The 25,188-nt window shown below is 40.8% G+C and overlaps 1 protein-coding gene and 2 pseudogenes across 1 annotated transcript; 2 read left to right on the top strand and 1 right to left on the bottom strand.

Moving 5' to 3' along the window:
* Window positions 1–2,916: 2,916 nt before the first annotated feature.
* LOC149868442 (cryptic protein-like) lies at window positions 2,917–10,018 on the bottom strand. Its single transcript, XM_090037227.1, has 6 exons — window positions 9,891–10,018; window positions 9,541–9,590; window positions 8,694–8,837; window positions 5,560–5,674; window positions 5,352–5,461; window positions 2,917–3,245 (listed from the first exon to the last, which is right to left on the bottom strand). The coding sequence occupies exons 1-6, from the start codon at window positions 9,902–9,904 to the stop codon at window positions 3,118–3,120; spliced, it is 561 nt and encodes a 186-aa protein (XP_089893353.1). The 5' UTR covers window positions 9,905–10,018; the 3' UTR covers window positions 2,917–3,117.
* Window positions 10,019–18,458: 8,440 nt separating this feature from the next.
* On the top strand, window positions 18,459–20,373 carry LOC149868441 (fibrous sheath-interacting protein 2-like; annotated as a pseudogene).
* Window positions 20,343–21,544, top strand: LOC149868440 (fibrous sheath-interacting protein 2-like; annotated as a pseudogene).
* The last annotated feature ends 3,644 nt before the right edge of the window (window positions 21,545–25,188 follow it).

Below are 25,188 nucleotides of genomic sequence, written 5' to 3'. Positions count from 1 at the left end.
GGCTGGCTCTGGCTCTGTGCTGGGAGGCTGTAGGTAGGACACACACACACACACACACACACACACACACACACACACACACACACACACACACACACACACACACACACACACACTCTGCATGGTTGGGGAGTAGATGCTTGGAGCCGGGCTGTCAGCCTGGGTGAGAGCTGCTGCCCGGCCTGTGGCAGAAGTGGTGCTCGCTCCCATCCCACTGAGCGAAGGGGAGGCAGGGGTAGGATGAGAGGCTGTCACAGCCTTTCATCCCAGCTTCACCTTCTCCACTGGTCTGCTGCTGTCCACAGTCTCCTGCAGCCCTAGGAGGCTGTGGAGTGCAAACCATGCATGGAGCACTTCTGTATATACCGTATGTTATCACTCATTTTGTATAATAACTTTTTGGCTGGTGTCATATTTTATTGTACCATTAATCCCCTGAATGTGTGCCAGGTTTATACTTTAAAACCAGATTAGCTGGTTAATCATGCCCTAACTGTAACATCTGCCAGGGGCCGCAATGTTCCCAATTTGAGCTAAACAGGAGGACTTGATAACATCCTTTGATTCCATTTTTGCATATGGAGAGCTCCTCTTAGGAGGAAAAAAGAAAAAAAAATTAGAGAAATATGGTTTGTTAAACATATTTACACCTGATTAGAAAGTACAGTCCTAAAATGGATGGTAAATTCTAGATCAATGGTATAAAGTGCAACATATAATCTGCTGATGAGTGTTTTGAAAGCCAGAGGGGCTATAAGGTATGCAAAAGGATCTAGTATTTTATAATAGCCTTTAATTAACAAATGAATTATAATGCATTAACAATTGCACTGTGGTAGTGCTACAGGCCTCAACAAAGAGAGTTCTATTCTGGTAGGCACAGTGACGAATGTAGCTACTCTTCTCACTCTCAGGAACATCAAATTTTATTAAATGTGAAAGTGTTTGACTGAATGTTGTGTCCCTCTCTCACTTCCGTAGTTTCAAAGGAAATCTTTTTAAGTGTAAAGTAAGCAATTTACTTAGGAAATTATCTGCCAAAGCTCAGAAAGATCAGGAAATGCCAACTCTACAATGTGGGACTACTACTGCTTGTACAAAGGCTCAGTGTGTACCATTCAAATTTCAAGGCACCATATCCTGTCCACTTGTCTAAAGTCAGCTTTTGTAGTATCTTCCCCTCTGAATCCTTCTTAGTCAGGCTTAGTGCTCCCTCCTCACTATTTCCAAATAAGAGTCAAAGGAATGTAATTTAATTGTATAGATTACTGTTATGCAGAGAGAAGAGTCAGAAGCTAATGGACATTTTTCTTAAGGCCATATCTAACCAGCGTTCTTAGGACATTAGCTTTAATCATAGGAATTTCCATAATCATTGTATGGGTTAAAAAAAAAAGTGTATACTGATTAACAATACAATGATTATGCAAATCCATCTACCTTGGTTGGCTGAGGCCATTAGTAGAAAGATATGCATTTGAACATTTTATAATTATACAGAAATAATCATACAGCAATTCTGCACTTGCCAGAGTACAAGGAATTGCATAATTTAAGAATAAAGGGTTTGCCTACAGATAAAGTTATTTTAGAATAGCTGTTCTTCTCCAAACTCACAACCTACCTTTTTACAGTTTAACAGTTTAAGCAAGACATAAATGTACAGTTATAGATCAGTGGGAAGTTTAGACAAATCTATGTCAGCTCAACAATCCAGCTGTGTTTATCTTACTGGTTTTTATGACATTGGCTTTATGCTAGATTTTTTCCACCCTTAAAAAATTATATATAGTTATAGCTATATAGAGTAAATTAAGAAACGTATATATATTGCCAAAGGGAATGCCAGTGTAGAAAAGATACCAGCGTTAAAACGTTGGCAGTGATCATTGCTATTATCGCTGGTAGAATCAAACTAATAACCAGAAAGATGAAGGAAGAGAGTCAGGACTGAAAAAAGGAAAGAAAGAAAAACTGATTGTAAACACCCCAGGAAGTATTTCTATACATCATCTATTTGTCTGTTCAATATACCCACCTGTCTTTGAGTAAAATTAATGTTAGATAAAAAAAAAAAAAAAGTGTTCAGCAGTAATAAGAAATTTGAAACGTAGTTTCTGTCTTGGGTTACTTGCAAGAAGCAGGATGTTTTGTAATACCTTTCAGCTATTATACAGTAAGTAAAGCGTAACCATTAAGTGGCTCCCAAAAGGGGAAACTGAGGAAGAAAATGAATGGGAGATCTGGGAGAAGGGAAGGTGTTACAACAGAAAAAAGGGGGAGGGTAGATCTTCAAGTGGCATTTAGATTAATTGACAAGAATTTAATGTGGAGAAGCAGAGAAAAAAAACAAAAATAGACCCACAGAGCATATAAACATTCATAATCTTGGCTAACTGTTCTTTATTGTGTACTTAGAGGAAGCTGTTTTGCACATAATCCACATTTTGAAAACTCATTTTTGTCTAAACTAATTCTGTTAAATCAACAGAGACCCTTTAAAGTATACTTGTGCCCTTTGGCAAAAAACATGCATTTAATTTTTTGATTAATGTTCTTAAAATAAGTTTATTTCCATGTAGGAACACTGATCAAAAAGTGAAAGTAACAAAGTTCCTTCCACCTTAAAAACACTGTATAGAAAGTCTTACTTTCTTTGTTGTACACTCAGTTATTCAGATTCTGTCTTTTCAGTGATCAACATAGCCAAACACTTTAAAACAATAAATTATACATTAACATTACAAATATAAAGCTGAATCGTATTTACAAATACAATTATGGCTTTTTAGCCAAAGTAGATAAAAAAAAATGCCTTCTTCCACTGGAAGAATTGCTCTTTCAATATTAATCACCATAGATGCCAATATTTGAAAGCAATTAATAGGGCTATTTCAGTGGGGTGATGAGGAGACACTCATTTAGCCACTTGCTAACACATAGTGGTATAGAATGACATCTCTCCCTGCCAGCCATACACCTAATGATTAAGTGATTAGGCCTAGTATTACATAGAGAAAATCAAATCGCTTCTGGCCCATACAGTTAAAGGTAAAATCATAGAAACTTCATGTTACTTTAACAATAAGGAGGTAACTTTTCTTATCTTTGTTATGCTTAGAGGAGCTGACAGAGCAGTGAGAATAGTAATGAAGCTGTAAGGATGTACTTTATCATTTGAAGTTTTAGTCCTTCAGAACTGATTCCAGGTTGAATCCAATCAGGCAGCTTTTTCTTTGTAGGACCTGAATATACAAAAGAACCTAAATTTAAATTGCTTTAAATTAAACAGAAACAGGTATGATTTGCATGGGTTGTTTCAAGTCCTTTATTGCTCTAAAATACTTCCTTTCAGGCTTCCAAGAAGCTACTTCAGCTGAACAACCAGCCATGGAAACACTTTAAAGGCAGTGTTCACAGTTCTGAAAGAGCTGCAAACAGCAGCACTCCCAGAACATTTAAGAAATGACTGATGAGATTTTATGGTGCTCAGGAGAGAAAAATCTCTGAGTATTCATATGTAAATCCCAGATATTTGCCAGAATGTTGCTTTTAAGTACTGCCATATTTTCGTTGCAAGTGCATATGGAGTAAGTAGCTGGAGGTAATGTTCCCCATAGAGACTCAGAAATTTGTTTTAATGTGAAACAAAAATGTCAGAGCACTAAAAGCTTTCAGGTTTTTTTCCTTTGCAAATAAAGTCCTCTAGGGAACTAAAAGGAGAAAAAAACCTATTCTAAAGAGATAACCAAATTTCTTAATTTACTTAATGGTCTTTCCAGGTTAATTGGATTTTGTTAATCAGAATGTTGTCCCCTTGTATTTACCTTTATTTCAACATTAAGAGCTTCACTTGGTAAACATTTAATGAAGAGAAGCCTTTTTCCTTTTTGTCACACACAACATAGATAAATTCTAATTTAGCAACTTTCTGCTTAAATTGCAGAGAATCTGAAGGGAATGGTCCCTCCCTCCCCCCCCCCCGTGTTTGCATGCTATATATATAAATAGAGTCCAAATGGCTCAGTGTGTGCGCATAGCTATGTCACACTATGTAAACAGTTGCGATATAATATGCAATGTAATATATATTATTTAATAGTTGTATAAATTACACACACACTGGGGAGGGGGAGGGAAATCTCCTCTAAATTCTAGTAGACCTGCTAAATTAAATGTACCCATTGCTAAATATAGGTGGATTGAAAACTTCTTAGATATAACCTCATTCTATTTACCCTCCCCAAGGGAAAGTCTCCCAAATCCAAAATTTATCCACATCTCTGAAGAAAATATTAACATGAACTGAATGCTGGCCAAAAGATACTAACATCCAGAAATCTTTTATGGGTCTAATAATATAAGTTTACTTATACTGCCCTCAACTATAATCTTGAGGAGTCTCCTAGAGTGTTAATGGGGGTCTTCCACATATTTTGCTAAAAACTTCCAATCACTGATAACATGGATAGGATTCCACTGATGATAGCAAAGCTGAGAGCTCTAATGTAAACCAGGTTCCAGCTGTTAATGTCTTAACTGCAGAATCAAAAGGATCTTCTTTAAGCAGGGTTAAATGACTCAATTGCTAAGCTGCCAGCAGACAGTGTACACTAGAAATCCCATGACTGCTGGAGCTGCAATAGTGCTGAACTGGTAGAAACATTTGGTCAAAAAGGCTAGATTAGAGACAGCACAGTCTGTCTAATGCTCACCTCTGAATTGTCAGTGGCCTCGAGTAGGCCACTGACAATTCATTACTTTACCTGGCTTGGGACTTGAAGTCAGACTAGATGTAAAAAACTAATGCCATGTACACATGAACAGGGTAATTCTTGGCAAGTCAAGCTGTTGATTTAAAAAAAAAATTTTTTTAAACACTGCCTGTTTGTAGTCAACTGCCGTTGTGCAACTTGCTCCATGTTTATGATTTGATCTTTGCTTCTCTGCTCACATGTCTATAAACAATTCCCTGGTCAATTCATTTCTCCCAATTCCTGACATGTCTAGGTTTGACTGCCTCACTTCATTAAAACTCCACTCCTGAGTGGTTATACAGAGTGTATAGTTTTCCCTTACACTGGATATGTGGATTCCTCATTTATTTCATTAATCTTTGTAAAAATAAGTAGATTCTTTTTCACTGAGCCAGAACTCCTGTCTTGAGAAGGAACAAGGACCTTTTTGACCTACTGGGAATAACCCTAACACTTGCAAAGTATGCACCCACTTGAAACCAACTCATTGATCTAGGAATCTGAAATGCAGACAGTAAGAACCAGCAAAAAGTATGCTACTAAAGAAGCATATTATCTGTTGTAAAGTACACAGAGTTTGGTAACTTTTCTTACCACACCTCTCTTCTACACTTCGAGGGAAACAGTTCAGAATCCCATAGAGACACTGGCATAAAAAACATCCTTCCTGAGTCCACTCTCCATGGCCAATGGCACCACAATTCCTGCATAATGTGAGGAAAAAAACAATTCCATAAACCCAGCTCCCCAAGATTGAAAATTAAGCTTCCTCTTTGTAGGGAGTCGGTCCACTGTTGCTTACCTGATCCGTTTATCATGTTCACAATATCTGCCAGCAAAGTATTTGGGGCATATGCAGAAGCTTCCCAAAAAACAGGTCCCACCATTCTGACAGCAGTTTTTGTTCAATTTGCTGGCTGAAATCAGAAGTAGAAAAAGTAGTAGAAGAAAGGAAGGAATAAAAATTAGCCAAGAAACAGGAGTGCTGAACAGACAGACACCCCATCTTATTGCCATACACAGCTAGGTCTGGCTGATAATTAGCCAGCATCTGAGGGCTTTAGGTTTTAGTTCTTGTTGTGGATACCTGCTTACTAGGTATCCATTAGTAATGGAAAGAATCCATTATAGTTACCCTCAATTGCTAGCAGTTTCAAAGAGGGCCAGGACTTAATTAAGTTAAATTCTTCTTCAGTTAAGGTTTAATTACCTTCTGTCTACATATTTGGTTCCTTCACACTTCATTATTAGCCTGTGGCTAAATACAGGATTTCAATCTCCAGGAATATTTAATCCAGTGCCTTTTACCAATACTAAATTCACTTTAAAATAAATGAAGTGTTTCAAGGCATTTCCTTGATCAGATTTGTTGGTGAGACGCTACTTATTAACAATCAAAAACTAAAAGACTGCCTTCTTGACAGAGCATATCCAGTGCCAAATTACAGCAGGATGACAGAGATTCGTCACTGGAATTTGTGCAGAATAATAGAAAAGATCACGCTACCTGGAATGGATTTCAAAGTGAAACAGTAGCAGGTAACAGTCTTTTACAGATGTTACCTCTTTCTACTAATGCATAAACCAATGGAGAATAAAGTCTCATGTATCTCCAGAGCAAGAACTATGCAGGCAACAGCATCTTTAGGCACTCTATCCACTAACACACACCACACCTGATCTCTAAATTAGAGGTCTTTGTAGTTTATATTTAATTGGTATAGGGGAAAATTGGAAACCTAAAAGAACATGCTCTGTCTGCTTTCAGCACAATCCCCTTAATATTCTAATGATGAAGGGAATTCTTACATTTGGGTGAGCATACTACTAAGAGAGGTATTGCTGTTGATATATCATTTAAAAATCCAAAGAAAGTAAAAATTTCTGGGAGGAACAGAATTCATAAGGAAGTTCAGTGATAGTAGCAATGGTTCCCAAACTAATGAGAAGCATTTATTGTCAGACTTCTGTGACAGAAGTGGTATACAGTTCTGTGAGGCCAATGCTAATAGGCATATCTAGTTTCATGCTGGTGTTCTATTTACAGTATTACGTGATTTTAATAACTGATTGCTATTCCTGTAATGTAAGTTGTTTCTGATAATGAGCTGTAGGGGCCAGAGCATTCCTTTTTTTTTTTTTTATTAGTATACTTTTGTAGCTGTCAGGAGCCCTAGTCATGGACCAGGACTTCATTGTGCTAGGCTCTGTACAAACAAAGAAAAAATGAGGCATGAGTAACCATCTTTCAGTGCACTGATCTGGAAATGAGGTTTTTCTTGCCATGTCAGGCTAGTGTGGCATTCACTAGCTAATAATAATAAGAGCTAGGGCATCTGGAAAGATAGTTTCCTTTTTCATAATATACCCTGCCCATCTTACAGTGCTGTTTTCAGAAAAGAATCTCTCAATTTGTGCCCAGAAGCACAAAGCGTGTCCAATTATAAGTTCTATTATGAGTCATCCCGTTATTCTGTAACTTAAAAAAAATAAATAATTACCGTGCCTGACTTCTTATACACTGTGTGACTAAGTAATGCAAATGGAGGACAAATATAAATATTAGTAAAGAATACAGTTTGTTAATTAAGGCTACTTTTGCTATTGTGAACAAATAACTAGTGGAACCTGAATCTTGTATAAAGTGCACATTGAGTCTTGCCCCTTTCTTTCATCCCAGGATGTAAATATAGAAATTGTAAACATGAGAAAAATATTTTTGATCAGACATTATGTAGTGTTCAAACAGCAATAAAATCCTGATTGTGTATTTCTACCTCAGTGAGACAGGTAGAACCAACAGTCAACCCTATTTCAACCAGCAACAATGGGAAGGTGTAGGTTAACCACTTTTGACTCATTTCCCCATTTAAAACATTGGCACTGGAATGAAATAGTAGCATTTCTGACTTTCTGTAGGGCCTGCATTTTTCAAGTACTCCATAGGCTATTTTGATGGCATTCTGTATGACTAAATGCCATTTCATATTTTGACAAATCACAAATGGATGACCAATTCATACAGTACTGGAAACTCCAAGCAGTTAAAAACTGATTCTTACCAGTAAGACTTGATGGTTCTTTTAATTTGCCATCTGGTTTCTGAGCTTGGAAACTGCATTTTATTTCTGTTTTAAGGCTTTTCTTTACAACCATCACAGTTACACCTTTTATTTATTGAATTCTCACCCACTCATAATTCTTTACCGGCTGGGTCTTTGAAAACATACCAAATATTGTAAAAGTGGCACTTCAATCATAAGATTTGGCAACTCTGTTTATATTTACTCTCACTTGGGGTTAACTAGAAAGTTGATATACGCCAAGCAATTTTCTCATTCCAAACCCAAATTAAAAACCAGATCATAGCATGCCATTTGGAGACATTATCCAGAAAGTGTGTATTTTTACTAGCAAGATTAGGCTGCTTTTTTGTTATCCTGTTGCTTCAGATTTATGGTGTGATTTTTTTTTTCCCTAACAGTGCCTATGCAGGAAGGATTACAGGCAAAACATGGACATATATTCCTTCTGTGTGTTTAAAAAAAATGTACTTGCACACACCAAGGAATAGTACCAAGTGCGCATTGGATGATGTCACACATAATCAGAGCTCTATGAATACTGTATAATCGTTCCATGGGATGTGTTGAAGAAACCCGACATTGCTGCAAAATTTAGACCCAATTTCAAATGGCTAAATAGGTTTTGGCTTGTAAACAATAAATGTGCTCGTACAATCATGAAGGTTTTTCATAAAATACAACTGTGAATGTAAATGCAATGTTTTATGCATGCAGCAGATAGACACAAAAAGGTAGGCCTTGATTCTTTGCCATAAGGAAATCAAGTCATGTAATACTAGATGTCTGGAAGGGTTCCTTTTTTGGTTTGAACATAAAAACCAGTTTACTCATTGTTTTATGAATAACTTACAGTGCGTGAGCCCAGTAAAAGGTAAAACCTCAGATGGGTTTCTCCTCCTCCTCTCAGAATTGAGATTATTTATAGCAGTAAAGGTGTTTAAGGAAGTGCTTTGATTTTTCTGATCTGGGTTGTTATTACAGTTCTCCTTGCAACCTATAAAAATGATAAGAGTTAAACTTTCAGTGATGGCTAACTGAAGATTCAGCACCAATAACTAGCAGAAAGTAAGTGTCCAAATCAAGTACTTAGTGTCAAAGATTATTTTTGTGTAGTGTTATGGAAGTATTAATGTACTAGTCAGTATTTTAAATTTGTTTCTTTAGCTTTTTATTTAATTACTTGAGGGCTCAATTTAACTCCCACTGCCTGGGTTCAGTAGGAGATAGAACAGGAAAAATCAGCTTCCAAAAACTTTTTGAAATGTCCTGCTGAAATCCAAGTTATATCATAATGTAAATGACACTAACAGGAGACCAAATCAGGGATTAGATCCCTCTTGACTAGGTACTGTATATACAAACCAAAAATGCCCCCCATGGGAACTCTACAAAGATATCTTGATATATCAACCCTGGGCCCTGTCTGTCCTCAGGTGTGCTTTACAGTTCAAATGACAACAGAATTCAGTGTGCAAAGTTACAGAAGACCTGAACATCCAGTCACAAAGATAAGTAGCCCTATTTAGGTGTATACATAGATAAGGGTTTGCAGGGTGGGGGAACAAAAGAGTACTTGATTTTTGTGCCTACTTTCTGGAATAAAATATTTAAAAATTCATAGAAAACTACTATATAACTTCATTAAAAAACCCAACAAACAACATAAGCCAAATAGAGAGCAAGCTTTTTTTCCTTACCATTTCCAAAGTGGATTACTTGTAATGACAGTGCTATACTTAAGAAAAACCTATAACAGAAGAAAAATACAAATGAGAACATTGATCTCATTAAAGTAAATGAAAAGCATGAAAAAAGCACTAAATCTCTGAAGTTATAATTGTAAGTCATCACAGAAGACAAGCAGATTTGAGGAAGGAAAGTTAGTATCTTGATACTATATTGATGAGTGTTAGAGAAATACTCTTAGTTATATAGATGTATAAAAGGAAACTGTCTGAATTAAAAGATGTCAGCATGCTATAATGCAGGAGCACTGGTATTTTCAAGACTCTGCCTGCTCTGTGTATACAAAGTAGCATTTGCTTACCTTACAAACTTCATTTTTCTTTAGATCAGGTTATATTTCACTCCTTTCCTTGCACTTGAATTCAGTCTGCAGAAGCTGTCACACTACAGTCAACGAATGAATGAAGTCAGTGAAGAGTTTTTCAGTCCAGGGTGTCTTGGTGAAACACTGAAAGGAAATTGAAATCAGCTCCTTGCTCTTCAACCAAAGAAAAAGTGCTATGTATGTCCCCCTGAGCTTTAACACTGTACTCCCTGCAGTAGTTTGCTTACTGAAAATTATCACCTTCTTATTCTCTCCTCCCATCTCCTCACTTAACCTCTCCTCATTAACTTAACAATTTGCATTGGGGCTGAAAAGATGATTTAACTAGTGGGTTATGTGACTGACCATGGGACAGCACTCTGGGGTCCCTCAGGTAAAGATGAAAGGAGATTTCTGTATAAGAGTTAATTTTTTAAAAACACACTAAAATCGGTGTGCGTACTTATAATGTCTTGGAAATGAGTGGGCATCATCAGGACCAAAGGTAATTATTGCCATACGTGGTTCATGGTACCAATATGGGGATGCTTGATCAAGAGGTCTGCAAAAAACAGTGTCTAGAATAAATCAGAAACCCTGCAAAGGGGTCACATATTAAATTGGATTAATTATAATTAGGTATTTTTATATATGCCACTTTGCTGAGGCTGTCTTAAAATGTTAATTGCAATAGTTGGTTCATATTGAACTGTGTAGTATCTTGAGCACCTGACAGGTGGGGGGAGGGACTTCAGCCATACATGTTAGTTGATATTATATTACAGCATTCATCCAGCCTTAAATAAGTGTTTATCTCCTATGCAGAATTACATGGATTTACTTAAGACATGCTCTCTTTTTCTAAACCAAAATAATTAAACCTTTTTTAAAAGGCTTTGAAACAATCTTATTTCAATGTAATGATGTTTATTTTGTTGTAGCTTATGTCAATTAGAATAATATATAAACTAAACTGAAATAAAATACACCACAAAAGAGCTTGTGCTACTTTAAACTAATTTAATTAAACTGGTATGCATTCATTCGGGGACAAAATCAAAGGATATAGGCATATCCATTGTAATATTAGAAAGCCCCATCAGAAATCAGGGTAGAATGCATGAACTTTTATGAGCAAGAGCTCACTGTACCAGCTGCTATGGCTTAAACATCTGAGTCTGTAAGGTGCATCTCCACCTTGTCTTCTGCGTAACTTCAAACTAACACAGCTAACTAACTACTTCTCTAAGCCCAATTGTTCATAATTTCATGAATTTGATCCAAGAATGATGAGAAGGATAGAATATGTGGTGTAGAATGAAATCTTGAACAAACCATGTTTGCTTAGCCTAGAAATTAAAAGATTGAAGGGGGTACATAATAGCAACCTTCTGATGTGTTAAATAGTGATACTCTGGTCTCTCTCTGCCCTTCAAATGTATGAAGACTGTACATTTGAGGCCTTAGTGTCGCCTCTCTCCTTCTATCTCTTGGATTGCCCTTCTCTGTACTTTGTGTAGCTCTTCCATCTTCTTACATGCTGGGGACTAGAACTACTCTTCCTCCCCTCTTACATGCTGGGGACAGTTTATCCCCAGTGTCCATTCTGAGGTGCATGTGCAGTTGCTGCCAGCATGGAGCTGATGCTGGGGCTGTGGAGCCCGGTGCGGCTGTTTGCAGCCTGCCCATTGCTTGCTGCAGCTGCCCAGAGCCCAGGCTGGCTACAAACAGGTGCGCCGGGCTCTGGAACTGAGTCACCAGCTCTGTGCCAGCAGCGGGGGAGAGGCTGGGGTTGCGCTGCCTCAGGCCCCTCCCTCACTGTCTGCTCTGAAGCGCATGTGCACCCACTGGTATGGAGTTGATGCCGGAGCAACTGTTTGCAGCCTCCTGGCTGCAGCCAGCCCTGGCTCTGGGGAGCAGCTGCCAACCACAGAGTCCGATCTGCTTGCAGCAGGGCTTGCAGCTGAGCCTGCCTGACTCCCACATGCTCCTGACCCAGCCCCCTCACCAGGGTGAGGCTGGTGCTGCCCCTTGCCAGGAGCGCCACACCTTTGTAGTCTTAGCTGTGCGGAGTGGGTGAGTGGTTGAGCTGATGGGCAGGCTCAGGGCCAGGGCCTCGATCGGCTGCTGTGCAGCCTGGTGGCTGGCTCCTTAGGGAAGCACCGGGGCACTGGTGGGCCCAGGGCATTGTTGGGTCAGACTTTGTTCGGTGGCTCCATGCACCTGCGCATTTGGTTCTGTGCATCTGTCTGCCTCTGTGTCTCTGTGTGTACACATGTCTGTTTCGGGCATGTTCTGGTTCTTTGTGTTTCTACAGATGTGGTTATGTGTGTATCTGGTTCTCTCTCTGCTCTCCTTTGTTTTTCTTTTTCTTTCTCTTTTTTTCTTTCTCTTCCCCTCTCTCTTTCTCTCCTCTTTCTCTTATTTCTCTCTTCTCTGTCTCTGTCTCTCTCATTGTAACATGCTTAACAAAAAAGGAATACACAACAACAAAGGCAACATTTATGATTATTGAATATACTAATATGCAGTGCATCCTGCTATGTACCCCTCTCCCCTGCCCTCATTTTGTTTTTATGGCATGCTGGCACTCCAGCACCTTCCAAGATAGACATTGTGGTTTTTTTGACACTCTGGCCAAAAAATGTTGCCTACCCCTGTGCTAGACTATACAGCGAAGGGACTGCTATGGGTAGGGGATGAGCCTGGCTGGGTGGGGCAGTGAGCTCAGAGAGATGCGTCAATAGGATATCAAACATTGGGCCAGAGAGATAGTGACCACATAAAGGGCTGATGTCAGCCTGCCAGGCAAATTCCAGAACCCCAGGCCAGGGGCTCAGACCTGAACAGACCTTTGTGGTGGCAGGTCTCTCTGGCTGAAGCTGATACAGGTAAGGGAGAATCTGATTCCTATTTCTGGTCTCAGGGCTACCTCTCATCTGTCCATCCCTTCTGCCTCACAGGTGCACCAGAAACTCTTGGGTTTGGGCCAAGTGGTGCAGTTGGGCCCCTCTCTCTGGCTGGTCCCCAATTCTTTCTTGTGGTTAATGAGTCCAGGGTTGTGGCCCTTCTCAGTCACACTCTGTAATTCAGGTGTGGGTCACAGGGCCCAGCATGCAGCAACATAGTAGTAATTTGGGTGTGAAAGCCATTTGTGAGCTCTGCCAAATCTCAACCAGTTCAGGCCCCCAGGAATGTTTGGGCTCAGAACAAAATACCCTTTTGTACCCTTTTGATGGGCAGGGAGCTTTGATCCCCATGTTCCCCTGCAGCCCTGTCTGTCTCTTCAGCTGTCTGCCACTCTGACTTGGTTGCTGCTGCACTGAAAACAAGGGGGCTGCTCCAAGTCTCAGCCACGGGGGATCAAGCCAGACCCAACAAGAGCTCCCCCCCCCAACAATTTTTTTACTTCCACGGGGGCCTTTCCTCCCTCCTCTAGTTCTCCCTTTCCTTCTCCTGCCACTTCTGTATTTCTACACCTGTTTCTGCAGAGCAGCTGAGCTGTGCCTGAAGGTGATCTGGGGGGAGGCAACAAAGGACTGGGATTCTCCTTATGTTCCTTCTAGGGAGGGCTCAGGTGGGTGGCAGAGACTCAGGGTCAGGAAGGAGAAGGGTGGGACAGGAGGAAGGAGGTGTTTGAGGAAGTCGAGCATGGGGCTAGGGACTCTGTGTCTCTGTGCCTGACAAAGGCAGTGTAAGTGAGAAGCAAGGGGAGGACTTTTGGAGGTGGCTTTTATTGGACCATGTGTAAAATTTGGGAGCAATGTTAGACAAGGGCACAGAAGGAAGGGTACCAGGTGCCCAGAAACTTCTCCAACTAAGCAAAAAAACTGTCTGGGAGAAAAATGTAACAAAAAGTAGAAATTGAAATGGGGAATTCTTTCCTATCTATACGATTGGTCCAAGAAAAGATGTCCCTAAAATCACCTTGATCCTTGCATATTGCCCAGACCATCATGGCTACAACAATACCCCATCCCTACTGGGAGGAAGGATATGGCTTTTATTCAAATGAGGCAGACATGGCCAATCATGGGGCATAGCGTTTGATATTAGGAAACAATGGCCAGGTGGTTGCTTAGCACAAGGTGATTGTGATCCAATTGCATTCCATACTGCCAAAGACAGGACAGATTAAACCTGTAATTATATGGCCATGACATCACATTGCATGATCAGTGTTTTTAATCATCTAATCCCCACAAGTTGAGGAATAATAAGGAATACAACTGATAGAAGGAAAACATTACAAAAAAATACCAGTGGAAGTGGAGAATCCTAGGGGAATAGTTCATCATCTAGCCAAACAGCCATGACTCCGCATTCAAAAACGAGAAATCTTTGTCTCTAAGCCCCTCTGCATTCAGCAAGAAAGGGAAGGCAGCAAATAAGGATCAAGCAGCAAGGAAAAAAAGGGGCAATAAATTGCACTTGGTAGAAATTAGGAGGATAAAGGGCAGAACATGGGCAAGAAAAAAGAAAGGTGCAACCTGAGGTGTAACTCCATGACTAGTTAGGACTAAGGGCAATCGGTAAGGATGCTGGGAACAAAGGAGTCCTCATTGGTTTAGAATGTAGTCAAGGTCATCTCTTCCTGAAACCCTGACTGCAGCTCCTCTGCTGAACCAACAGACAATCCATTACTCCTGCACAGTGGTACATGAAGTCGGTGATGCTATGCTTTCAATGCTGTGTACTGCTTTGTCCTCTGAAATATCACATTCTAGGTGGCTCCAAATTGGGCATCCAAAATTAGTGGACACTGCTGACCCTAATTTCTCTGCTTCAGTTCCCCATCTGTAAAGGGGAGGAATGCCACTTTGGCACCACTCCCCAGGAGAGCCCAAAAGAAAGGATATCGTGCTCTATTTAGAGCAGTTTGAATCTTAGACAGTCAGTGGGTACATCTACATGTGCGCTGGACTGTGCAGTTGTTACTGGGCAGTCATTTAGTACTTGCTTAAGCAAGTAACCAATGTTACTGTGCAGTTCCCATGCCGCATGGGTCATTTCTGACACTACTGTGCAGTAACAAACAAGCCCACCAATGCTATTTCACCATAGCAATGAGCTATAGCACCATAGTGTCTCATGAAGATGCACCCAGTAAAGCCTAGGTCACACACTGGAAGCATCACAACCAAAGTCTGTCCCTGGGGAGGTAGGGACACCAGCAGGTGGCAGTGGTGGCAATTGTATCAGAGCCTATGCACATATAGGGACCAAACACTAAGGACCACAAGCAACACTCATCCTGGCCTTGGCCAGCTCAGGGTGCTCAGCTTTACAAACTTATTACTACTGTAACATCTGTGTGTATGTAACTTTCCAGGTTTTTCAAACAACACCTGGGAAAAATGAACTAAATCATGTGGCTCCAAATTGGCATCCAGCTGGGTTATCAGCAGGGTCTGACCTTTAAGTATACTGGACTGGGTTCTGCCATCTAAGTGGACTCAGGAATTGGCAGCAATAATGGGTTGTCCATCTCTCTGTCCACCAGTCTAGAGAGAGAGAGTGAGAGAAAGCGAGGGAGATGGAGATGCACATTATGAGTAAGGTTCACAGAAATTTGCTGTCAGCGGAAGAGTGGGGAGACTCATGGATATTCAAGTCTATCCCAAGATCTGGACAGGAGTGCACTCTGGTGACCCCAGCATCCTGTGCCCATTCTCTCTCCCCAATGAGTCTGACCTCTGCTTTTGGGTCCCTCCCCAACTTGGCTTTGTCCCAGTTCCATTTTTCCTCATTCTTGGCTCCTTGCCAAGCAGCCAAGCACTCAGTTGGCTATCTAACATCCCACTGCAAGGCCTTACTATAAAATGCATAGAGTAGGAGACTTAGAACATCTCCTAGACAAGAGAGATATGGAGCCATGGTCCCCTTCCTGGTTCTTAAGGGAAAGGTACGTCCTTCCACTCTCATTGTGCCCTTGAAAAGACAGGATGTGGCCTGTGTTAATTCATCAGCAATACCCTCCATTGAAATGGTTTGCAAACTTCCAAGTTATAGCTCACAAATGGTATTAGCAACTTCTTGGAATCTGTTAAAAGTGCTACAATTGCTTTAGCAAAAATAAACCCAGGTAAAGGAGGGGGAGGAACAGAAATTGATTGCAGCAGAAGTGATATTAACCAACCATTTACATGTTTCTCAGATTTAGCCAGGGTTTACATAGAGTATGAAAAAACTCAAAAGAAAAACTTCAGATGGATGGACAGAGAAAGCAACAGCACGAAAGAAACGACATATGCTTCATAAAGCAATAAAGATTAGAAACAAAGCCACAGTACAATTATATATACGTGTGTGTGTATGTGTGTGTGTGTATATATATCTATATATATATAGATATATATATGTGTGTGTGTGTATATATGTGTATATATATGTATATACTTTAACAAGGTAATCAGCAAATGGCTAGAGTTACTAGTAGCCAATGGATTTCTTGGCAACTCTATTTTGAATTTCATAAACAAGTTGATGACTACAGCCCCAATCTAATAACATGCACATGCTTTATTTCAACAATGTCTGTGATCCCATGGAGCTCAATAGGACTGCTCCCATGATTTGTTTCTTAGCAAATTGCATTAATGTTTGCAGGATCAGGGTACAACACAGAAGGAAAATTGGACCCCGTCGGTTTTTAAATTTCATGAGCAGAGTTCTATAATGCTTGAAGGTCCTGATCTCCACTATTGTATCTATCTTTTCACCTTCTTTCCATTAAAATGGTTATGTACCTTGGGCAAAACTCTGGCTATGCCAAAATCAATGTCAAAACTCCAATTTAATTTAGTAGGGCCAAGCTTTTACCCTTATTCCCAGAGTTAGGTTTTTATAGCAGAGTCTGGCACACAGACTCCTAGATCTGCAAACAGGTTACACTCAAGATAAAGAACTATCCTAGAATTTATTGTTTTTCACATCGGGTAATCAGCAGCCTAGATTTGTGCTACTTGCTAATAAAGGCACAAACAAGAAAAGATCATGGTCTCAGGTAAGAAGTCAGGGCACAGAGAGATGTCAAAACTGGAAAATGATGATTTCAAAACTGAAAGATAAATGCACCCTGCCATGATGTGTATAGTTGTGCCAGTCACCAAATGGCATTGGCCCACATAATCTTACACATTCATTTTGGAAAGAAGTGAGCAGGGTGTAATGCTAGAAGATGTGTTGTATTGTGATTGGTTGTATGGCAGATACTCTTTTCTTAACATCAAGGAAAACAACGAAGTGACAAAACTATAGAAAGCACTATAGCCTGGTGGCCACAGATTATTGGATAGCAGCTTTGACCCAGCTCCGCTATATGTAAAACGGGGGCAAAGCTCTTAGACCTCCTGCACTAGGGGCTAGGGTGTTAATTAGCAAAAGCCTGCACAGTCCTTGAAAAACATAAAAGCTGCACAGCAGGTACAGTGTTTGATGCCTCATCCTGAGGAAGAGCAGGGAGCTGCACTGTCTAGGAAGAACGCAGCTTTTGAGTTTTGGTGCAAGACAGAGAAAATGTTTGCAAATTGATTCTGTCCCATAAGGTGAAGTGAGCTAGTTGAGAAGTGCTTTCCTAGAGGGTGGGGGACATGGTTAGGGAGACAGTCCCAATGTCAGGCCTCAGCATCTGTTCAAATATGGGACATAGAAGTGAGATTTGCTGTCATTTCCCACTCAGCAGGTGGCAGAGTCTCTGGACACAGGGTCCATTGCACAGAGTGTCCAGAGGTGTATCTAATTCAACACTTGTAATAGTGTAAACTGGCAAAATTAGGTCATCTCTAGGCTCATATGGGGGAATCCTGGTCTTGCCAAAATCAGTGATTGATAAACCTCCCCATGGCTTCAAGATGCTCAGAATTTTCTTCCATGGTCTTCAGACTGCATGTTGGCCCTTCAGAAACAAACTTGGGGAGAAACAATGTTTATCCTAGTTTGTCCTTCACTGACCTTTCCTAAACTGTTTCTTTATTTCCTATATTTATTCTGCTAGATTTATATCCCATCCCATCCAAAAGGCTCTGGTGATGCATATCACTTTTCATGGGGAACTCTTATTGTTTATCCTAAAAGTTTGAATCATCGCCAGTGAACAGCTCCTGCTATGTACAGAAGGGAGAATGAAGGAATGAATTAATGCATTTATTTTCCTTTCTCATTTGTTCCTGCTACAGAAAAACAAGACCAAAGAAATGACTGATGAAATTACAAATATGATGACGTGGTTTGTGGCTGAGGTAACAGACATCATATATCCAGCAATAATACAATATGAAGACAGAAAAATAGCTGAGAGGGACATGAGAGATGAGAAGGTCAATGCCAGAAGGTTTGTCTTCACAGACAGAAAGAGAAGAGCTAGCAGATCACCAGGATGTGTGAAGAGAGGGAGTAGAGGGAAACTACCCCCACTGTTTTCTCAACATTCACCTGGCCTGTCTTGACCAAGAAGCAGGCCACTGTCTCTGGACAGAGAGTTTTAGGAAGAAAATCTTCCAGAGGCTGAGCCAGCAGTGGTACTTCCTCATCAGGCTGACAACATTTCTAGTTTGTGCAGGGAAAGCATGTGCACGGGAGCTCTGCTTGAGCATCCCGCACAGAATAGCAAAGCTGAGAAGCTTCCTCATGGCCAACCTTACTTTAAATACGAATCAGCATGAAAAGATGGCAGATTACAAAACTGTTTCACTGGGGAAGATATTTCTTCTGACTTCAAACAGGATTGCCCTAAAACAGGCAAATTTAGAAAATACTTTTCACTAACCAATGTCCAGGGCAGAGTGCTAGGTTTGGAGGAACAAGTACAAAGGGAAGAGCAGATGCCAGGGCACTTTCAAGCCCCCAAGCTTGTACAGCCCATGTCAAGGGACATCAGGGGGCTGAGTTTCTGCACAGAAGCCCTGGGGCTCAAACCTTCTACATTCCCCATGGACACACTAACCAAGACAAGGGCAGTCCATTCCAGAGTAACTCTACCCCCGATTGGCAGGCAGCTTGCAAGAAAGCCCTTCTTTTCATCACACAGAAAGATATTTCCTGAAGTGGAAGTACCGCATAAGGCAGTGCAAGGAGGTCGCAGCAAGCCTGTGGCAACATACACAATTGAGCCTCAGCCCTTGCAGTCACTGACCAGTATTTATGTGGATGCTTTTTTGAAAAAAATATGTGATGAACTAATGAGGAAATTGGGCCCTTCACAAAACCTACATGCTCAAGACAGCACAGTCCCTGGCAGTGATCTTTCATATATCAGCACATGTAGTTGATTCAATGTTAAATAAGCTTTCTGTATGTCAGGACACAGACCTGCAGTCTTCTGAAAATCAGGGTCTCTCCCCTGACATAGACACAGTGACAGCAAAAATTATTCACTCCAGTTTATTTGACCATCTGCAAGAAAGTGCTTCCAAAGTTTCAGTTTATGCCAACATGAAAAGCAACAAGTGTGTGTAATTTCTTTCCTTATTTTGATAAGGAAAGAAATTACTGATTCCCAGCAGGAAGACTCCTTAGCAAAAGCTCCCACTTCATATCCTATAAACCTCTAGACTCTGGGGAAATTGATGAGAAGCTTTTAGAAGATGCTACCAAAAGCACCGCCCAATGCCAAAGTCTCACACCATCTACTCTGGAGGTATGCCACAGTTTTTTGGAAGATATAATCAGCAGGCTTTTATCTAACATTCTCCCTGCCACCATCAGCACATCTCCCTCTACAGAAAAGAAACTGGACCTTGTAGAATTTGATTTGATTCACATGAAGGTAATCAGTAAAGTTATGGCAAAAATCTCCAAAGATGAGAACTCTTCTAGCCAGCATATTGAACATTTACCTTCCAGGGAGGATGAAATGATTCAACCAATTGCTGATTTGGTTTATGACAAGCTTTTGACACAGCTTCAATCTAAATTCAACATGCAGACGTGTTTAAGAAATGGGTGCATGGTTATTTCTGAAGCTCTTTGTGACTTGGTCTTCCAAGAGATTTCTGGGAAGCCATTGCAGAACTCTCTTTCTGGAGAATTACCATTTCACCACTGTACTGAAGACAACAATATTGTTGAAAATACATTAAGAGACGCTACGGAGCTTTTGGATAACCCAAACTGTTTATCATCTGATCTCAGTAAAATAGTTCCTTTTATCATAGAAAAACTGGTAAATCTTTTGTCAATATTTTCTTCCCTCTTTTCCATTGTGGATTTGGATGCAGAAAAGCCTTTGTTACTACATGCTTTGCAAGTACTCCTGTCAAAACATCAGATGAACACAAATGAACATATCAGTGAAAGATAATTTTTACACACTGAAGACAGCCAAGCTATGGGAGACCTGTTCCATTCAGCTTGCTCAAGCACTGGAGACCATTCTGATTTTGACATTTTTTTTTTTGCAGAAACCTAACAAATAGGAAGGATATTTTAGCTCATAGGATAGCAGCTTCAATAGCAACAGAAGTTGCCAAACCTGAATTACAAGCCAGGTCAGAGGAGGAGACATTGCCTACTTCATCTTCAACAACAGAAGGCGTTAGGATTGTTGAAAAACTCCCTACGGATCTTGGCATGATAAAGAAGATTCCGCAACCAATTTAAACCCTGTGTATTCAATTTAAACCGTGGGTATTCCTGTGGTACCCATGGCATTTGTGGAAGAAATATTAAGTCATGTCAAGTGTCTTAAGTTCAATTGATGGCAGAAGCCCAAAGTACAAAAGATGTTTATCAAGAGCCGAAGTGAATGAAATTGCTGAGAACCTTAAACAGGGCATGAAAGAAGGCCTGTCTAAACATAAAATCAGCTTTGTGGCAGCTACGGATGAAGAACAACATTTACATCCAGAACAGGAAGAAGCAGTTAATTGAGTTGTTCTTTCTATTTCCAAGGATATATTTCAAAAATATGGATCTGAGAAAGACCTTTATGATGATGTAACACGTTTCAATGCACTTTGCCCTCATGAAGTGGCTACTGTAATAATTGAGGAACTGTCTGATTGCCCCCTTTTACAGGCTATTAGTGACAGTCCACCCACACTGAGCCAAAGTGCAATGAACCCAGACAGAATTGCTGACAAAGTTATTTCTCAAGTGTCTGTTAGTGCAGAGCCTAAGACAGAGAGCTCTAAAGAGGCAATCCCAGGTTCAAGTGCTAATGAGACCCAACAGGGACAGAGGAGCTTCCTGTGAAATAATCCATCATGTTACAATCAAACATATACCCATTGCTCCAGACTTGGTGTCTGATCACTTATGAGTCATTTCAATAAAAACAGAACCTCTTGAGGAATTGCAAGAAGCATCTGTTGCTCAAACTGGGCATGGCCTAAGAGACCTAAGAGCACCAATGTCTGGGAAGTGTCTTGAAGATGAAAGTTTGAGATCTGAGGCACAGAGAAAAGAAGACAGTCATTTCTCTCTGGGGTGTACAGGACAAACAGTTGTAAGACCAGGGGAGGTGAGTGAAAAGAATGCGGCTGGGACAATCCTGTTTTGTGAATGCCATTTTGCTTCTAACTGGATCTTTTGTTAAGATGTTCATGCAGTGTTGACAGCTCATCTACTATGAATGCTGAATGCTCTTACAAAGGTGGTGGGCCATCTTCTAGAGAGCCTGCAGTGGGCCATGAGTGTGGAGGACCCTCACTAGCTGGGATTCTTGGGTTAGTGGTCAGTAAATTCACTAATCTTGAATGTACTCTCTTTCCAAGAAATTGTCTGGGGATAAGAAGAGGGCTGGAATCCCTTGGGTTAAGCACATGAACAAGACAGCTACAGCTCTTTGCTTTGCTTACTGATGGCAGACATTGGTTCAAAGGCAGATGCTCTTCAAGCCAAAAGGGCGATTTTGATCACTAGGAAGAGAAGAAGACCACATGCAGTATGAGAGGTTTTGCCTCCGCTGAAAGGCTTGGCTCAAAACTGGAGACTGACTGGGGTGTGGGTGTCCAAAGTGATGAGGATGGTTTCAGGAGCTGCTTCTTCATAGAGCTACAACTCTTTTTTCCTCTTTCTAGATAAAGCACAGAAGGCATGTAAGAAATTATTTTGCTACGTCCAATTTCTGAGCTTTGGATGGCTCAGACAATGGTTCCAAGATCCTACTGCTGAGTCCTGCTGCCCAAAATAAGGATATCAGACATGGAATGTAAACCAGGCAATAAGTGCAGGTAACCCAGATGTGAAAACTGTGACCCGTAACCCAGACCCAGTTTATTTAGCAGCCCATGGGATTGAGTAGTTGTGTCTCATCACAACACCAGAGTTTCTATTTATACAGTGGGAACTGACCAGTTCGTGACACAGACATGTTCATGGGTGGATTAATTAAAAAAAAACAAACCTTAATCTGTGACCTTGCTAGAGCCCTGATCCAGGAAAAAAACTTAAGTACAGAAATCTGACTGGAGTCAATGGAAGCACTCACAGGCTTCAATGATTTACAATGTTTGGGCCTAGGACAAAAGAATCTCAGTATTTGTATAATTTGAAGCCTGAGCTAGTGACCAATTGGAATGAATTGCCCCTGCATAGAAAAGTGCATTTAAATGCCTTCCTGAACTGCGGCCTAGAAGAAGTATTTGGTCTTAATAGTTGACGTGCATTAGTGGCTCCTTAGTGTTTGTTTCCGATCTGCTTTCGAACAGAAAGTTGAAATGCAACAGATGGACAAAGCAGTTTTCCTTTAACAAAACTTCTTTTTGCACAGTTCTGATTTTTCTGGGTGCTCAGCTGAAGCTCATAGAATGGATCCAAATTCAAGTCTAAAAGGGGCTTGGCTTAGTTCACTCCTATTAGTGACCTGTAGGAAAAGCTGATTTAGAAAGGATTCTGAGGAGGTATCCTCTTCAAAAGCTTTCTCTTTGATTTCAGGACTTCAGCAGGACCTCATTTGGGAAGGTGCTGAAGCCTGTGTTGAATATTCTGAAAGCTTTTCAACCCAAGGTGGACCTCCTTGCACAACTGGCAACCCTTTACACTGAGAATGAGGAGGGAGAGGAGAAGGTGGAGGAAAAGCTTGAAGCAGAGCAACAGTGGGAGGAAGAAGAGGAGATGCAGCAGATAGAGGAGACTATTCAAGTCAAATGCTCTCTGTATTTGGGGAGCCTGTTGGCTTCATCCATGGACAGTGAACAATAAAGGTAACTTTTCTGGTGCTACAGCAACAATGGGAGCTGTGGTGGAGTGGGATCATCTGGGGTCTCTGGATGGAGCTATCCCTACGTTAGAGTAGGTTCAGCATGAAGGTGTGCAGGGCTCTGTCCAACTCTGCTTGCTTGTAACCAGACTGTTTCACTGCCGCAACACAATGGGACCAGACTGTGCCATTGTCTCTGAGCTTCCATACAAGGCTAATTGACTCTGCCACCATGATACTTCCCATTCTCAGATCAATCTACACAACCACAGCTGATGGGAGGACATGGTCAGCAGAGGGGCATTAGAGCAAGGGCATCACTCTCAGCTACATCTGCTGTACATCCAGAATCCACTAGGATAACATTTTCAAACTGGGTGCCACAGCCCTGTAGGATGTATTGAGATTCTTTCAGGGGTGCTGCAGGTTGCCATGCAATGATGACATTTGTAGGAGTGCAAACACAATTCACAAGACAAACCCAGAGATTTCCAATAGAAATCCAGAGTGTTTAAAACCATGCTGGCCTACAGAAGAATTGCTCTAATATTTTTCTGTACTCAAAAAAATGAAGACTAAGAGCTTGCATTTTCCAAGGAGCATCTTGAGCCTAACAAGGCTGAGAACCACTGCACTAGGGAAACAGTCCATACAGGCTGTCCTGAGCTGGAGAACCAGGCCCACATATGCAGTCCTGCTTTGCTGCTGGGCTGCAGACAGAGGAACTGGATGCTTCCATAAGGCTTTGGAGGACCTGAGGGCAGGCTTTGCCCAAAAATTCAAGTTTTAAAGACCTGTGAAGTTGGGGGCCTGGTCATGGCCCCTCCAATATATTCAACGGCTCCCAAATGTTTAGTTTGAAGCAGTGAATGTTTCCAGCTGTCAGAAGGGGAGACTTCCTGGGTGCACCTCACCCAGCACACAAGGGCATCACTAGGAACATTGCCATTGGAGCAGCAGTGGCCCCGACACGCAGGTCACAGCAGGCCACATCTTTAGTTTTTCAGCTTCTGATTGTGATACAGCTATGACAGAGAGCAAGCCTGAGGAGTGTCTGCCCCTACTTACCAGAAGGGCATTTATTGGTGCTCCTACTTGCCCAGCAAACAGCAGACATGGGTTCTAGGTCCTGCTTACCCAGAAACAGTTTGAACGTGCATTATCTTTTCCCAACACAGTGCTCTAACTACTAAGTCATATATGTTGGGCCTTGGCTAGAGCTTTCTCTATCTCTCCTCTCCAAGCTTGCCCCCTTGGCAGCCCAAACAGGGAGGTAAGTGGGGATATGATGTGGTCCAAGGTTTTATCCTGCTTCCAAATGCAAAGAAGCAACCTCTATGTTAGACAGCCATTTCGGCCACCTACTACAATATATAAAAGGTTGTTATGAGGAGAATGGTGATCACTTATTTTCCATGTCCACTGAGGGAAGAGTAAGAGGAAATCAACTTAAGTTAAATATTAGGAGACACTTTCTAACTGGTGAAATACTATAGATGTATAGTATCTCCTTCACCTGAGCTTTTAAACTTTTTAACTGGTTGGAGAAACATCTGTCAGGGACAGACTAAGCATACTTCTGTCTAATGTAGGGGAATGGACTAGATGATTTCTCAAAGTCTCTCAAAGCCAGATATTTCTATGGTTCTATGATTCTGTGATTCTTTCTATTTATTTTCTGGTTTTGTATCCTTCAAATGTTTCTGGACACTTAATTTTTATTAAAAATGTTTGAGTGCTTCATGTATTTGTGTGACTCCAGGACATTAGTCTTTTATAAAAATGATAAATATCCTAAGACTTTTAAAAACATTGCAGGAATGGAAAACACAGCATTCATATCTTAAAAATGAAAGGCATGTTGGGATAATTTCAGTTAAATTTCAAGAGTATTCAATTTTAGTTAATTCAGCTGGGTCTCCATTACAGTAGGAGCCATGGTAACACTCCTGTGTGTCATTATTTGGTTTTGCCCTTGGAATTTGCTGGCTGAATATTTGTACAGATATTATATATTTACAAATATTGAGTTATTTACAGTACTGCATTGATCTTGCAAAATAGTTCATTTTTCTTGCAATGGTTTACTCATCAGCTGACCCTAAAGACTGACTGATAGATATCTATTTCCACCTCTCCCCTCACTCACACACA

Source organism: Crocodylus siamensis, chromosome 3, assembly GCF_052110815.1.
Source record: "Crocodylus siamensis isolate JL-2025a chromosome 3, ASM5211081v1, whole genome shotgun sequence".
Lineage (NCBI taxonomy): Eukaryota > Metazoa > Chordata > Crocodylia > Crocodylidae > Crocodylus > Crocodylus siamensis.
Note: the sequence above shows the minus strand (reverse complement) of the source record. Positions and strands in the feature narration are given on the sequence as shown.